General features: G+C 33.9%; 1 protein-coding gene across 1 annotated transcript in view; it reads left to right on the plus strand.

Moving 5' to 3' along the window:
- The window catches only part of LOC144436177 (tubulin polyglutamylase TTLL7-like), a 41,463-nt gene that overhangs the window by 16,279 nt on the left and 6,740 nt on the right, over positions 1–18,444 (plus strand). The window contains exons 3-14 of the mRNA XM_078124888.1: positions 3,374–3,562; positions 4,328–4,385; positions 7,327–7,390; positions 8,294–8,361; positions 11,084–11,242; positions 11,894–12,110; positions 12,649–12,813; positions 13,524–13,682; positions 14,139–14,327; positions 16,821–17,078; positions 17,284–17,619; positions 18,211–18,345. Of these exons, the coding sequence (XP_077981014.1) occupies positions 3,374–3,562; positions 4,328–4,385; positions 7,327–7,390; positions 8,294–8,361; positions 11,084–11,242; positions 11,894–12,110; positions 12,649–12,813; positions 13,524–13,682; positions 14,139–14,327; positions 16,821–17,078; positions 17,284–17,619; positions 18,211–18,345 (1,997 nt within the window). The remainder of the gene's footprint in view (positions 1–3,373; positions 3,563–4,327; positions 4,386–7,326; positions 7,391–8,293; positions 8,362–11,083; positions 11,243–11,893; positions 12,111–12,648; positions 12,814–13,523; positions 13,683–14,138; positions 14,328–16,820; positions 17,079–17,283; positions 17,620–18,210; positions 18,346–18,444) is intronic.

The following is an 18,444-nucleotide window of genomic DNA, read 5'->3' on the forward strand; positions in this document are numbered from 1 at the left end:
TATGTAATTCTTTGTTGATTTTTTTTTATTTGTTGATTCTTTTAAAGATCGACAAATTATACAAGGACAATTTATAAGTTCTAAGTTTTATGGACCAAGGTTTTACACACAATACTGAGAAGCACCCTACCTAGTCTTACACTAAGATTGGCAAAACCCTAACAATGAGATGCACAGATTTATCATACAGATTTTAATACAAATTAAAAATAGTAAATGCAGAAAACAAGACGATATTTTTGCAAATGTTTGAAAGTTGTTAAATAACCATCCAAAAATAGTAAATTTGTATGTTGATCAGGAGCCAATGTTACCAAAGAAACATTAACAATAATCTTACAGTTGTTTCATTTTGTGGTAGAAGGTTATTTACATTCTAACTGTCTGGTACAGACCTGTTTTCTATTTTCTTTTTTAAGTCATGACAATTTTATATTTTGTAAATTTCAGGAAGACAAGTTAACTATTTGGCAGTACCACATGTTTTATAGAGTGGAAATGATAAAATGATAGAAACATCGTCTTTAGGTTTTTTTTGATTTTTTTGTTTTTTTAATTCTCAACAAACCAGTAACTCAATGTAATATTTATGGCAGTTACTGTTCTTTTTATTTTGTACTTTAAGTACAAAGTCTTTAGAGCAAGTGTGTATGTGGGGCAGATGTCATTTGCTTGTTCATGATTGGCTTTGCAGTACGTTGCCTTCACTGAAGTAGGGAAGGTTATTTTGTGTTTCCCCATGGATCTGCAGACTGCAGAAACATTTTTTTTTTTTTTTTTGGGGGGGGGGGGGGGGGGGGGGGGGCTTACTCTTGCCATTTATCCAGGCTTTACAGAATTCTCTCCTTTGATATTTAAAGCACTCGCTAAAATTACATCATGCCAACACCAACACCCAATCACAGTCCTTGCAATTTAAGAGAGCCATATATTTACTCTTTCCATTTACCTGTGCTTTATTGAATTTCTGCCCTTTGACATTTCAGCACTCGGGCAGAAGTCAGGTTTCAGGTTACGTCAACGCCAAACCTGATCACAATCCTCGCAATGCTTTATTTCATGTATTAGTTTATCTGTCGGTATTTACAAATACATCTCTCATCCAACATTGTATCCAGGAAGTAGAAGTTTGGGTCAACACTGTAATAGATACAAGCTAGACCATATGTATAATAGAAAGGTGTGTCCTATATATAGTGACAGGTGTTGCCATGCACAGAAATAATGTCAGCAAATTGAAAAATATCCTAATACCCTTTATTGAATTATTGATGTGATTCAATTAAAATGAAAATATGGCCGCCCAGTTTCCTGACTACGTTTATTGGTATGCATAGCTTGAAAATAAACAGTATGATTGGTTACTTTTGTATTTAAATTCAAAGATATTCAATATCAATTGAAAATGTATGTTTTGTGTATGTGTGTGTAAACAATGTGTGCATGGAAAAATCACCAGACTGTCGGTCAGTAGTACGTCACACGCTTTGTTGTTGTTACCTAAAGGCTATTTTGTGGAGGAAAATTATGAGCAATAGATTGAAATGAAATGGGTGGTGTTTTGTATAATAATAATAATGATAATAGTAGTAATAGGATAGTACAATATAGTTACTTTGGAACGGTAAATTGGAAACAAATGCGACATTTCGATCTGTCTACTACAGACTTTGATCATGCAATGATTTAATTATTCAGACTAAATGTTTTTCTCTGAATAATGATATTTATTTATTGCCATAAAATATTAAAAATACAATAGGAAAGTGCTGTGATGTAGCTTAAAAACAAACAATTTACATTGCAGAAAACAAACACATTTGAGATTAAAGATATTTAGACAGTTTACATATGATAAATATAAAACTGTTAATATACTATTCAAACAGTTAAATGATTATCACTTAAGTGACTGAACTGTAATGGGAAGAAACAGGTCCTAAAACATGCAGACTCGACTTTTAAAGACTGATAGCTGCAAACAGAAGGGAGCAACTGAAAAAAGTCATTTGCAATGCGTACTGTCACCTGCTTTAAAGAGTTGCTCTGTGGACAATTCATTAGTGGTAGAGATTTTCCAGAGAAGTCATGTCTGTACTAGTCTGTAAGGTATGCCGTGACGGGTGCCCTCAAACATTGGCCAACCCCTAGACTGTAAGATACGTCGTGACGTTTCGCCCTCACCGGCCTCCTCCTGTTAGGGGTTGGCCGATGTTTGAGGGTGCCCCGTCACGGCGTACCTTACAGTCTATGTCTGTACCAGATATTTTTTGTGCAGTGGAGACAACCTTAGTCAACTTTTATTTATCACCCTCGGATGCAACTCCAAACCACACTGTTATCAAAAAAAGTCAGTAAAACTTTAGACAACTATAGAACTGAACCATTATACCCTTTTATATTCTAAACTGTCACAGTCAGACAGGCTTTTGATTGCAAAATAATATAGTAGACAACTTATTTTCATGTAAAGGGATTTAAAGCATATATGTAGCCTTCTCAGTTTCTGAGGAAATATGTGTATTAAAAATGAACTGCCAGTCAATTTTCTCTGCATATAAATATATGTACATAAAAAGTGAACCCAGTACATTTCCTTGGAGTAACTAATTTGAGCATAGTATAAAACCAGCTCCCTTCCTAAAACATTGCATGTCTTTGCATGGAAAACAGTGCGTGCTAGAATCCAGACCAGAGGAAGATACAACTAGTCCACTGAATCTAACATTCTAACTTTACAGTAAACCATAGTTCCATGATCATATTATTAATAGAAGACAGGTTTGAAATCCATTCAAGTGTGTTGTTAAACAGAGACCTATATTGTACTATTTTTTATTACTTTTATTCATGAGGTATGTTTCGACATTATTAACTGACACGTTTTGTATCCCAGGGTAGCAACTAACTGATTCAACTCCCACTCCCAGGTGGCTAAGTAAATCACAAGTAATTTATCATTACATTGTACAGTATAGCTCCTTTTGTCTTCTTTTTTATGTACCGGGATAGAGTATGGGGAAAGGTTGTGTGAAAATTATGAAAAGAAATTTTGTCATGGTACAGGTAAATTATTTATTTTCCATTCTTTGATCAGTATACTAATATGTACAAGCAGTTAAAAGTGCTTTTTTAAATCCATATTACGTAGAATAGGTTGTGATTTATACAAATGTAGTTGCTTGATTGGAATTTTGATGATGCAAAATGTACATTTAGAATTTATTTGCAGTCCATGTTTTGATTTATAATTTGTTTTCGATGTTTTCAATGTTTTCAGCAAGGTAGCGATGTTAAAACTTTCACCACAATTTGTTTTCAGTGTATTTCAGCTAATCTACTGTTTTTTTGTTTTTTTTTATTCTGTTTTTAGCAGAGTACTTGAACAAAGTAAGTGCCAGATCTACGTCTAGTGCCACTATGGAAAATGGCCTAGATGATACTGATGATGAAAAACAAACCAGGACATTATCATCGTCTTCCTATCTCAATCAAAAGAAGAAAGTGAAAAAGAAACGACCACCAATCATGGTCAACTTGTCTGGGACGAAGTATGAGATTGGTGAGTAGCTGCTTTGGAGTTTCCGAGTGTTAGTTTTCCCAAGATTAACCCTTAGAATACAATGTATTGTAAGACTCTCTCACCTAGAGAGTCTAGACCCACTAATTCTCATTACCTGAAGTAGAATTTAACCACCTAGGCCCATCACAAAATAAACATTTTATTTGATATCTTGGCTGGCACCATGACTGCATCACTCCATGCGCATACACATCATGCATTACTAATAGGTGCATGTGAGAATAAGTTGACCTTCTTGTTCTGTGTTGACTCTCAAGTATGAAGTAGAATACTATTTTCAGTACCAAGAATTACTCTTTATATATGAAAGGGTCATAGAAAATTTCACCGAAACTTGAGGGGAAAATGAAATTCTGATTTTATTTGGCTGATTCATACTCAGTTAGCATATTAGTTACCACGTCATTGACACATATTTTGATAGAATATGATCAGTTTCATTGTGTTTCCGATGGGAAAAATAATGTGTTTTTAGAAATGTTTTAGCATATGAAATATTGGTAATATTGTATATTAATTATTCTATAAAGGCAGTTACATTCAGGATTTATATGGTTTCGTCATATTGTACCCATTTCATGGAATAGAAATCAATTGGGTAATTCTTATATGTCCTTTGTAAATCAAAATATTGCATACCTCTATATATTAATGAATTATGCACATATGGTTTTATCAATTTGTATTTGGGTTTGTATGCAGTTTTATAATAACATATCTTAATTTTTCATTTCGATATTACAGTGAGAAAAGTAGCTGAACAGTTTTCGATAGTAACCAACAAAGAAGAGGATCAAACAAGGTAAATTTAGTGATAAAACACACTTAAAGAATAATTACAGTACCAAAATATTTCACATTTAGTCTTTGATTTAAGGTTTTGTAACAGGAATTGATGATAGCAATCTTTACCAACTGAATGAGAGTTTTGTGGACTGAGGTTGTATGGCAAAGGCCCTGACTTTAGGAAGGCCTGTAAGTCAGTGCTACTGAGGTTCACAAACCCCTGCGTATCCAGACTGTAAAATGTTTTATTGTATAAAGTATGTAGCATTAAACTGGCATGGAAATGTCATTTAAATAACATAAATGTAACTACATCAATTGATTGCAAAACAGTATTTATTTTAAATGCACAAACACGTAAAGATAGTGTGAAAAAAATCAATTACTGAGCAAATGGATATCGACAAGCACCTCTCACCATGTTAGGACAAAGTGGGGCAATGTGTACGCTATCTACTGAAATTCAATGGAAGTATACTGGATATATCCACAGTCCCTCTATCACTGTGGTATATCATAAAGTCTGTATGTACATATACCTACCATTGAGAGAACATTCTGTAGTGAATTGAGTGAGTGGGTGGACTTGATAATTAACGCCCCAGATTATCACGGTGTACACCGGTTTAGTTGTCATACACTTGTTTGATACAGGGTGGTGTGCACGCATTCTGTTGGGGATCCTGAATAGCCCGACCTATTTTGTCGGTTATAGATGGTCAAACATGGCAGCAGAGAGCGATAAACATAATCTGAAAGTTTATATTTCTGTTATATGTGTATTTGAATTTACAAAATAACGTCGTTGCATATAAAGCTAAGAGTTGAAATATAATTTTAGAGTAGCTGTGTAAGTTTTATGACATCTATCGGGAGATATCATGTATGAATAAGTGAACCCTGTCGGTCGACACTTGATTTGATCCGTCAGCCAAACTATCCCAAGCACATGACGGCATAAGCCAATCATGACCTGCGTAGAATCAACCAGGTCACTCAATCAAGTTCACTCATTATCAATCCTAATACCCCTTTCTTATAAAACGCACCCTCTAGTGTTGGTAATCTATAATGAATTATTTCTTTGACATGTAGCACCCATTTGTTGTAATAGCCTCCAATATGCTCTTCTGATTTATAACACATCATACTCTATAAAGACACAAGAACAACTTGATGTTTTTCTTAAATCGCAAGTGATTAACGGTGATGTAAAATGAATAACTTTCCGGGACCGATAGTTTTTTGAAAATGCCACGGTCTCTATTTCCTTGAGTGGTGTTCCCCTTTAACCCTACATGTGTAGAGGTATATTGATATATTGAATGGTGTGTTGAGGCCAGTTCAGACCAATTTGTCATCTAATACTACTAGACGAGTATGAAATATCAACAGAGAATCATCAAGGCACTGTATATTCTAGTTTTTGTTTTTACATATTAGACACTTTACATGTTAATAGCCTCAGGGAGTGGTATGACATGACAGTGAGTGATAGTGAAAATAATAATATTATGATTATACTACTACACAAGGGAATAATGTAATATCACAGTAAACACGGAAATAGATTTTAATAATTCATATTTTCATTAGGTCATATATATCACAGTATATATATATATTAAAGAAAAGAGAATAGAATAGACAGTTGATACAATGATAGTACCAAATTAAAGACATTATATTGAAAGCTTTCATAGATGCAGAATACCCATTCAAAGATCTCATGGTTTATCAAACAGTATACATGTACTATAATTTTAATTAGTACAAAATGAACCATGGAATAAAAAAAGACTCCTCCTTTTTCCCATGGCTCAAATTAGACTATAGAATAGAGTGATGGATAGCCTTCCCAATAGTCTCTGATGTGACTGTTGGATTGCCATGCACTATTTTATTGAATAAAAAAAAGGCCCCTTTTTCTCCACGGCTAAACTTTAAAAGACTGCAAAATAGAGTGATGGATAGTATCTCCAGTAGTCTATGCTATATACAGTAGAGATCTGAGTAATGTAGAGTGCCATGTATTATTTTATGGAATAAAAAAGGCCCCTTTTTCTGCATGGCTAAACTTTAATAGACAGCAAAATAGAGTGATGGATAGTCTACCCCCCAGTAGTCTATGCTATATACCAGAGTAGAGAGCTAAGTATTAGAGTACTGGTGTAATTGCACCATCTCTTATTACAAACAATTAACACAAATACCTGTCCCAACACAATTTCCTTTTATCACGACTATACTTCTTGAGAAGTATAATTACAAAATTTAAATGTGGGAAACTCATTAAACTTCACATTATTAGTGGTATTTATGGCTTTGAATTCTTGTAACACATGGAAACGCTCTAGTTAATGTGTTATGTGGTAGTAACTGTAATACTGTAGTCTGTCAATACATTCCTAACATCTAGTGGAGGACCTAACAAAATTAATCTGTAGGAGAGGCAGTGTCGTTGTTATAGTTTTAAAATCTTGGTACCAGAAATAGGGAATATCTGAGTACAAAATGTGGGTGGGGTCAGGATAGGTTGGGAATAAGTGACACCTAGTATTAGGCACTCAGATAGTTTTTATAACATCTTCATACCCCCCCCCCCCCCCCCCCCCCCAATAAAAACACGAGGAGAAACTGTGAAAAAACCATTGTGTCAAAGACCTCAGGAAATATCACAAATTTAATTTGGTGTGTATCCTCTGTTTGCATCAACACTTGTCAGATCATTTGAAGTACAAACATGCTGCCAGTGAATGATTTCATGCAGTGTATTTTTTTTTTAAACAACAATTTCGTCACAGTTCCAGACTGATATCATTTCAGTGCTTGGCCACCAAGCTATATAGACCCCCAAGCTTAGAGATGTGTTTATTGCATTCTCATCTACAGCACCCACTTTATGCACCACATGTTCACTTTACTTATAATAATTTGTCTTTTTGTCTGATTTATAGCTTTCTGTTTTGGAGTGATAGTTTTGTATCTTCCGAAAGAATAGTGGACCTTAAGCCTTTCCAGGTATAGTATATAATCAGGAAGTGAATGTTGTTCACCAAGCCCTTGTATACTTACTGACACTTTGTTTTATAAATACACACAAATTATGTTCATCTGAAAAAGATCTGAAAAAAGTGACACACAGTAAGCTGAAGAACTCACTATTCTGTCTGATTTGTATGCTCAGACATTGGTTCTTCTAACTCTTCTAGTTCTTCTCACCAGTGTACAGGGTTTTGTGATTGACATTTTCAAACTGTAGAATTGGCAATGATGAGTTTCTCAATACCCATGGCATTTTCACTGGTGTGGATAATAGTTATCTCACTTAGCTATAGAAAATATTGGTCCAAACAAAAACAATAATCTTATCAAATGGTCATGGCTCCACTTAAAAGATAACGCAATATGAGAACATAGGATTCAAACATTTGGTTTTAAAGTAAAAAATCCAGGTTAAATGTACATATCCAGACTTGAAAGGTATTGATAGAAAATAATTAAGATGTCGTAAAATTTCCCCAGTACAGGCCAGACAAGATTTGAAATGCAAGTATCCATGGCAACAGAAGGTGCATTAAAGAAATGATATTTGATGTATATATCTATGCCTTGAATTCTTATCAAAATGCTTCACCATGATCAAGACTGACTGTCTAAGTGTGTCCAAATTCATCACAATTTTTACGTTCATGTTTTAAATCTATGACACATAAATTGGAATGAATTTTAAGATTAAATCTGTAGCAAATACATTGCGGAAATTCTACTTTGAGTAGTACATTGAAGTTTTATTGTTTTTTATGACTGTATGATGTATAATATATTTTTGTGAGTTAGTAACTTATGTATGATGGTAATCTGAACATATTTGTATACTCCATAACTCATTATCCCTAATGAGGAGATTGGCTTTCATTACAGAGAATCAATCATTTTCCCGGAATGGGAGAAATATGTCGGAAAGACTGTCTAGCCAGAAATCTAGCCAAGTAAGTGTACATATAGACTTCTTTAAATGTTGTACAGCTGTTTTACAGTTTCCACTATTGTGTCTACTCTTTACATGCCTAAGTACTTTGTTTCCTAAGCTTGTTAATGTCATAGTACTAAAAGGCAATAATGTCTTTAACCCATTTATCTCTAAGATACTGTTGAAAAAAATTGATAAATAGAGCAGTTTTAGCATGCATTTTGAATTCGTAATGCCATGATTACAGCTCATTTCATGTTAATGTTTACAGGCTCTGTTTGATACAACCATGCAGAAACCAATCAGAAACTGTCATATTATACTTTGACTTGAGATCATCGAGATTAAATGAATACAGTTTCTTGCTACATTTTGTCTAACATCAAATGCAGACATCAAAACATTGGTGCCTGCGCGTCTGCATCTAGTTGCAGTATGTTTAAATGGCTTATTTCGTTTACTAGTTTAGACAAAATGTAGCAAGAAATTGGCATCTTTGTATCTTAAATGTGTAGAATGTGCATTTTCTTACTGGTTTCTGTGGGGTTGTATCAAACAGAGCTAGTAAACACTAACAAGAAACGGGCTGTATATCTGCCAACGTTTAATCAAGAAAAATGGGGAAATAACACATGTTCTCAGTGTTTTGTCTCATATTTCAAGCACACTACAGAACTAATGATGTAGACACGCATTGTCATGACATAGAAAGACAACAGTATATATCCCATATTCTCTGTTTGAAGGCATAAAACTTGGCTAGGGCATGACATAATGAGATATTATTCCTCAATATTTTTCTTCGTTCAGCTTAGGAAAATATGAATAACCTAAGGGGGCTGTGTAACTATGAGTCGCAAGACAAGTAATAACAAACCTTTAGGTTACAAGTATTTTCTGATTGACTGAAGAAAAATATTGGAAAATAACATAATTATACCAGCGCCAGTAATATCAAAGAAAAATCGGGGAAAGTAATGACAATTTTAATGACATATTTCGAACACAGCAGAACTAGTGATGTAGTCATGCGTTGTCGTGATGTAGAACGACCAGTGTATACATTTGTAAATTCCCATATTTTTTTGTTCAACTTGGCTTGTGAATGGTATAAACACATTTATAACATGTCCTTGTGTTACTTGTAAGTAAATTCACATTTATAGTAGTTGCAGATTAAAGATTTCTAGATATTGGTAGATTGAAAATTTATCTTCACACTGCATTAGTTTGCAATACAAGATTTATTGGTATTTCTTGATGTGTTGTTTAATTCATATGGATGTGGTTCTAAAATTGGAAATGTTGGGATTATATTAATCTATAAATTATTAATTATTATCACTGTCTGTTGTCTATGTAATTTTTATGCAAAATTGTAAATTTTGTGTCGTCTTAATATTACATAGCCGGGAAAATTAATATTGATTCCGTGTTAGTATCAGTACCGTTGAAATATACCAAAGCTTGGTTTGAAAATTTCATTTATTTGTTGATAAAATGATGGTTATAAATCATAAATTTTTATCACTTTCTGTTCTCTGTGCAATCTTTTATGTAAAATTTATAAATTTGGTGTTAGCTTATAATTACAGGGAAAATTAATATTGATGCAATGTTAGTATGAATTGAAATTTCTGTAATTTTATGTGTGTTGATACTGGGTTCAAATATCTCTGTTATCTTGTTTGTTTTATATCTGTAAAATTGTAAATATAGTGTTATCTAATATTACGTTTGAAAACTGGTATTGATTCAGTGTTGCCATAGTATTAATCAAGACGTAATGTAAATTGAAATATATGACAGCTTTGTTGTTGATAACATGTTTATAAATCATACATTCTTATCACTTTCTGTTCTCTGTGCAGTTTTTATGTTAAAATTATAAATTTGATGTTATCTTTGACACATTAATTAATTCAATATTATCATAGTATTGAACAAGTGTAAATTGAAATTTATTAGTTTTCTTTGAATATTTCTTTTCATTATATGTTGATAACATGATATTTATAAATCAATCAATCAATCAATCAATCAATCAATCAATCAATCAGTTTATGTCAGAACAATAAGGCCACAGGCCCAAAGAGCAAACAATAATACAAACTTTTCAGTTCATAGTATCTATTTTTCATTGCAAAATAAATAAATGAAGCTAAATTATTTACATAAGTTATATTATCTGAATTCAAAAGTGAAATGAACTTATCATAGGAAGGGTTTAAACAAAACCACCTTGGTAACAATTCATAACGAAGGTCCTTGTAAAGCGGACAAATTGCTAAGAAATGATACTTGTCCTCAATACAGTACAAATCATGTGTAATACAGTATTTACAAAATCTTTGGTCAGCAGAAATGTTTTCATGTCGTCCCCTCTCGATTTGCAAAGGATGCAAAAAGCATCAAAATCTTGACAGTGCTGTTCTGAATTTACAAATTTTAACACAACTTAAATATTTATAAATCAAAAATTGTTATCACTTTCTGTAGTCTGTGCAGTTTTTATGTAAAATTTATGAATTTGGTATTTTGTATTGATTACATTGGAAAAAATAATATGGATTCAATATTAGTGAATTGAAATGTATGAAAGCATATTTTTTTTAAATCACTTCTTTTTTATCTTTAACTAGTCAGTAACATCATTTTAAAGTTACTTTTAGACTGATTATGCGACATATTTTCATGCATGAAAGTTTTAATACAATTATTTCTTTCTGTTTATGATGTAGAATTGGCAAATCACACCCAGAAGAGTATAATTTTTCACCTCGTACATGGATCTTCCCCTCAGAATACAATTCATTTCAATGTTATGTCAGAGATCTGAAAAAGAAGAAGAAACACAAAACATTTATTTGTAAACCTGCCAATGGTGCCATGGGCAATGGGTAAGTGTCAACAATGTGTTTAGATACTGAGTTGTCATAGCGATGAATGGGCGACAGTAAAAGAAATGAACTTTGAATACATGTATTTGAAAACTTGTTGTACCCCTCTTCATCACATTTTTTCAAACATGTCTTCTTTTTTTCCATTATTGAGACAACTTCCAGTTAACAGGACAATATCACAGACATTTGCCCCAAAAGTGTCTCAGCTGTTAAATTCATAAAACAATTACTATATCTATCAGTATGTATAATTGATATAGAATAAGCATGAAGTTTATTCTCCTGTACATAATTTGGTTACAGGATTGTTATCACAAGCATTTGTAAACTTCAATTAGGAGTCTATTGCATTTGCATCTGTTGAAATATGGGCTCTACACAGGTCTCAAAACCCATCGTGTTTTCATACCACATTTTCCCCATTGTGAATTACACAGACCTTCCCCATATTAAATCTATGGCAGTTGCACTCGCCCCACCACTGGATCAGGTACTCGAATAATGTAAACTCTAGTTCTTTTGCCGTAATATCTATTGTTAACATGTTCAGAGCAAATTATGTTTTCAGACATCCAGTTACACAAAAAATTATCTTTTGCTCTATTTTTCAGACTCTCAAATTAATCATTCTTTTCCTTTTTTTTCCAGAATTTGCCTGTACAGGAACGGTGAGAAGATACCACAGCATGACCACATGATAGTGCAAGAATATTTAGACAAACCGTTCATGATAGAAGGCTATAAGTTTGATCTACGTGTGTATGTTTTGGTTACATCGTGTGATCCACTTAGAATATTTCTGTACAACGATGGCTTAGTCAGACTAAGTACAGAGAAGTACTGCCATCCGACAGATACTAATGTGGTAGGTTTTGGGGTTGTGCTGATGACACACACCCATACAAACACGATCACACATACCTTGAAACTTCTTAACTTTGTCAAATCAAACGTTTTGAGTAAATCACAGACGCATGTATCTGTCAAAAAACTAACATCAGAGGAAAACATTTATGTTGAGTTCTTAGCAATAGTGTATATCTATATAGCAAAGACATTCAGAGATATTGTGACTTATTCATAAGTGTCCATCCTACTCTAAATTTTGCATTATTTCATAATTATTTACTGAAATTTCCACTTTAACATGTCACACACATTTACATGCCATGTCAATCTTGGAATAGAGTGCATGCTTCACCATTATGGATTTGGGTAAAAGAAACCTTGTATTTGACCACTGAGGGCGCTCTTTCATTATCACATTCTAACTATTACCGCCTGATTTCATTCACTTCAGTGTACACATAGATTCCTCTTCACACATTTTTAAGTGTTAAGTCTCTATAATTCTTGATGGATGTGATTTCATTTTAATCTTTTGATGACAATTTTCTTTTTAGGACCAACTGTTTATGCACTTGACGAACTACTCCGTCAATAAAAGAAGTGAAAACTTTGAGAAAACAGATGATGTCGACAGTGGAAGTAAAAGATCTATAAAATATCTGAATGATTTTCTCAGGAGAAATGATTATGATGTTGCAGCTTTGTGGAAAAGTATACATGTAAGTGTCTTGTAGTGTTTAGAGGAAGAATTGGGTCGGGTTAGGGGTACGGGTGCAGGGTGACTAGGTCAAGCCCAGGTTATTATGGGTTGTTTTTTTTATTCGTCACACACATACAAAGGAATACACTTACATCACTAGAAAAGAATGAAAGAAATTCATACATCACAAAAAAAAAAAAAAAGATGGAAGAAAAGACGCAAGTTAAGATTTGAGTTGGGGGTTGGCAAATAACAACTTGAACAGAGCTAATCAGTGGCCAGTCCCGATTTAAAGAGGTTATATGTTAAGTACTCAAATGATATATATATATGGTGTATATTTATTTTACTACTATGAACATTTCACAGAGATAAGGATGGAAAATGCCTAGGTAAAACCATGTCTTAATTTCTTATCATGGAATACTTACTGTTGACAAAGCAAGATATACCATCATGAGAATTGCATATCATTGCCTTTAAATCATATATCCCACTTACAAATATCTTCCATGGGAATCCTATTTGACAGTACCAGTCCTATAGGACTTCTTTTTTCCCATAGCACTATCCTATACTAGAGAATCCTATAGGAATTTTTTGTCCAGGTCACAGTACATGTAAGAAGTAAACCAACCCTAGGGATGAGTATACCCCAATATAGTAATCACTAATAGAATATGTGCATACAGATTTGATGTATTGATGTGTTTGTCTTTCTCCATACAGGATTTAATCATTAAAACCATGGTTGTAGCAGAACCCCATGTCTTACATGCATATCGTATGTGTAGACCAGGACAACCTCCAGGTAGTGACAGTGTATGCTTTGAAATACTGGGATTTGATGTACTACTGGACAGGAAAATGAAACCATGGTTACTGGAGGTAAACAACAATCATGACTTCTATTACATACATGCGTACATTGCATGCATCCATGTATACAACATACGGTATATACACACATTATAGATACATTACATATGTACACTCATGCATTTGCTCTCTCTCTCTCTCTCTCTCTCTCTCTCTCTCTCTCTCTCTCTCTCTCTCTCTCTCTCTCTCTCTCTCTCTCTCTCTCTCTCTTCTCTCTCTCTCTCTCTCTCTCTCTCTCTTTCTCTCTCTCTCTCTCTCTCTCTCTCTCTCTCTCTCTCTCTCTCTCTCTCTCTCTCTCTCTCTCTCTCTCTCTCTCTCTCTCTCTCTCTCTCTACACTCTTTTAAGATCATGATTTTTATGTCAGCTTAATAAACATAAGTACACAACATTTACAAAAATGAATCATACACTCAACATATTTTGTTTCTTATATATGCCTGTGTGTGTCTTCACTAATATTATAGATAAACAGATCACCCAGTTTTGGTACAGATCAAAAGATAGACCAAGAGATAAAGGGTGGCCTTCTAGAAGATACATTTAGATTACTTAACATGAAGCCATCAGATAAACGGAAAGGAATGGCAGCACAAAAACTAGAATCACAGAAACGGTTGCTGCGACCAACAAGACGATCAGAAACAGAACTCACTGTAAGTAACTCAATGTTTTGTTTTTCCTAACATAAACTGTGTTCACACAAAACAGAGACCCCTGGGTCAATGCAGTATTCACAGGGTTATATATGTATGCAATAATTCACGCATTGTGTTGTTTTTCGTGCTAACAGTGTTCCACCATGTTCATTTGTGTTATTGCAAATAAAAGTACACTCACGCACCCCACGTGTGGACAGTTTTAAAAAAACAAGTTAAGAATTACTGACATGAAACTTACAAAACTTACAATGGATTTAGAGTAACAACTTTCACTTGCCTTTAAGTCTGGTAAAGGAAGAGTTTTGCCGTGGAATTCAAATGACAAATTAGTTTGTATTAAACTGTTTTGTTTGATGTACAGGCATCTCTCGCATACATATAATATTGTTCCGAATCTCTAAAGGATATGATTTTCTTTGGACTTTTTGAAAAAATACTTATTTTTTTATTTTTTACTCATAGTCGCTTGGATATCCTTTCAAGGTATGAGAAAACCTACTTGACTGTATAACCTTAACTATTCTTGTTAATTATTGTGTGTTTCTAGCGTTTGTAGTCCTGCCTAAAATTACAGATTATCATTTTTAAAAATTCACCTGTCATCTATTTCTGTTCCTGATCTATAATTATGGTTTGTTATGCAGTAATTTCAGTGTTCACATATTGAACACTAGCCTAGAGACTTAGCTATCTGGCTTGAAAATATCGTTCACCAAGCCAGTATGTAGAGATTCAGATAGCTAAGTCTCTGGGCTAAGATTGTCCACATGTTGGGCAAGGAGTGTATTGCTAAGAGGATCAGTAGGAAAAAGTACTTATGTATGAATGTGAAAATAGATAAAAAGTATTATCGTCCTGTCAAATGCATGTATCTAGTATTTAGAATGATTGGACCAATAATATTTAAATTCTTTTAAATAGTGTTCGGGGACTATATCTTCAAATGTAGAAGACTTGTTCTTTTTGGCTCTATGTACGTAATGGTAAATTAATGTTATTATGTAGGTAATGGTGGCAGTGTTTAGAATGATAGATATTATTCTTTTTTTCTCTTTAGCTCTATTTGGATAGTATATTATAGTGTAAATGTCAATCCATGGTAATATGATAACTATATTTATAGTTACAGGGGAATGACACTCCAGGAAATACAGGCATTTTCAGAAAGTGGGTTCTAGAGAGGAATTTCATTATTTTACATCACCTACAATTACCCTAGGTACTTGTGATTTCAGAGAAACATCAAGTTGATCTTGTGCCTTTATAGGGTATCTTTGCTATGAGCCATTGCATGATGGGAGTAGGCAGAGATGATATATTTATGGTGGCATAATGAATATTCATGAGAGATGTTTTACGCAAAGGATTAAGCACTCTGGAGTCATGAATATTCAGTGTGCAACCATTGAATACATTATTTCTGTTGACTCCCATGATGCAATAACCCATAGCAAAGATACCCTATGAAGGCACAAGATCAACATGATGTTTCTCTGAAATCGTAAGTAATTGTAGGTGATGTAATTTGTAAAATCATGATGTGACTCTCCAGAATGTCTCTGTTTCCTGGAGCGGTGTTCCTTTTTAAATCAAACTGTTAATGATAAGGATATACAAGAAGAGACAGACAGTTTAAAACAAACACAATATCAGAAATATTGTGTGTCCTGTGTTTTTGTAATGATTTAAAAGATAAAAATATATGAAATTACACTTATGTTAAGTTGTAGTAGTACGTAATTGTAAGTTGACACACAAGTTAATCATAGAAATACATAAATTTTCAGATATATAATTTTTATAACTAAAGATAGCAAATATGTACAATGTACATTGCTGCAGCAGAAACAAAAGTGCGATTATATATACACACAGATTGCCATAAAGATAGTTCACTCATTCACTGTTGCTAAGTATAATTTATACACCCCCCATCACTGTAAATCTTTAGACTTATTTGTTAGTGTTTGACCATTGCAAAATTTACCAAGCTACTACTGATAATAGTTCAATGCTCAGTACCTGTTAGCTGAATTACTTAGGCTAGTAGTATTGATAGTCAATTATGGTGGTGTAATACCATCTCTTGATGTCCTTATGTAAATAGTAGGGGTAAAAGATACTTGGTTGTCAACAATTTGTGATTTTTTTCATTGCTTGATTACAAGGCAGTCATACATACAGTTACTTCAGCTAGCACTACATAGAAAAGTAAAAAAAAAGAAAAAAGAAAGTGTCTGGCAGCCAAATTGTAATATTTCCCAACCGCATTTGTTATTAATTTTATTACACTGTAAAAATGAGGTGTTTTTTTTAAAATAAATCAATAAATTTATGAAAAATATAGTACAGTTAGAGCAACATGTGTATTCTTGTGAATTCATGGTAATGCCATGATTGTAAATCAGGTTAAAATGACAGTTATAGGATAAACTATGATACTTATCAAAATATTCAACATCTGTTTTCACCTCTCTTCACTGTTAGGAATTGGACAAGAAGAAAATTATTGTTGAGAAAAGGAAAGAGGAATTGAAGGAAAGACTTGCACAAGTGAGGAGAGAAAACGCACGTGAAGAATACGAAAATCGCAATATGGGACGTTTCAGAAGAATTTTTCCACCAGCTGATAAGTTTAGTATTGAAAAATATACAGGCCTTTTAGCTGATGCGTTTCAATTGTTTTTGTCTGGACGAGCTGCTTCATTACAAAGGGAAGTTACAAGGACATTTAGACAACTCAGGGTGAGTAGGTTTTGTCTTTAATGTAGTATTGTACCTAGGAAATAAAAGTGTTGAACTTTTACTTTTTCAAGAAAACTCATCCATTCTCAGATAAAATCAAGAAAAATCATATAGTAAAAAGTGCACAGGATAGTATGGACATAGACTTAACAGTAAAGTCAGTCATGCTTCAATGCCATTTGGCATTCTATTGTTTACTTGACAGGAAGATGAAATTCTAGACATGTTACAGCAATGTGAGTTAGATGGTGCAGAATTCAGAGATGGTAAACTTGTACCTAGGGGACCTAAACCCTTATCATGTATGCCAAGTGCTGCTGATTCTATGGGTGATGAAGCCTCAGAACTGTCACCACCAGACTCACCACGAGATAACCGAGGACGGTCAAATTCTCGCGCACAAGGAACTGTGGGGAGGAAGGGTCGACCAGTGTCAGCACAGAGACCATCAACACGACCTCAGTCTGGAGTAAGGTCAAGGTCATTGACCAGACCATTATCATCAAGAATAACACCTGTTGGGTCAATTAATCCAGTTGTGGTGAGTGCAAAATGTTTTGTATTTATTGTCTCTCTGTCTGACAGACTGAATGACTGACTGAGTGACTGTCTTGCTGACTGACTGTCTGTCTGTATATTGGTTGACTGCCTGCAGTGCCCGGCTGACTGTCTGTCTGTCTGTATGTCAGTTTGACTGTATGACTGACTGACTGTCTGTGTCTGTCTGTCTGTCTGTCTGTCTGTCTGTTTGTTTGTATGTATGTATGGCTGTCTCTGTTTGGCTGACTCTGTCTTGCTGGCTGGCTGGCTGGCTGACTGACTGTGTGTGTGTGTGTGTGTGTGTGTGTGTGTGTGTCTGTCTGTCTGTCTGTCTGTCTGTCTGTCTGTCTGTCTGTCTGTCTGTCTGTCTTTGATCTAAACAAGACATGACTTGTGTTTTGTAATGAATCAGTCATACACATTTACTTTGATGAGTTTCTGAGTTACATAGACAAATTGAATTTCACATATGTTAGCAATGCTTTTGAGAACTATTGACATTTTTAGAGTTTAAATGATTTCAATAATTTAATTGCCAGTGCCAAATCTGGAAAATTCGTGTCTTACAGTATGTTTTGTTTTTGTTTGTTAGGATGAAGCTTTCATCACAGCAGCAGTGAAAGAAAGAGAAGAAGAAATGACCAAGAAAACCTGTGTTGCACTAAGTGATATGAGAATCAAATTTCCAGGCAAAACTGATGAAGAGGCTGAAATCATTTTACAGCAGGTAAGTCCATAAACTACTTTTAGAATATCAAGGGAAACAGTTCCATGGAAGGCCATATTTGTTATTGTCACTGTATATGTTGTTTTATGACCTTCATTA

Source organism: Glandiceps talaboti, chromosome 6 (assembly GCF_964340395.1).
Source record: "Glandiceps talaboti chromosome 6, keGlaTala1.1, whole genome shotgun sequence".
Lineage (NCBI taxonomy): Eukaryota > Metazoa > Hemichordata > Enteropneusta > Spengelidae > Glandiceps > Glandiceps talaboti.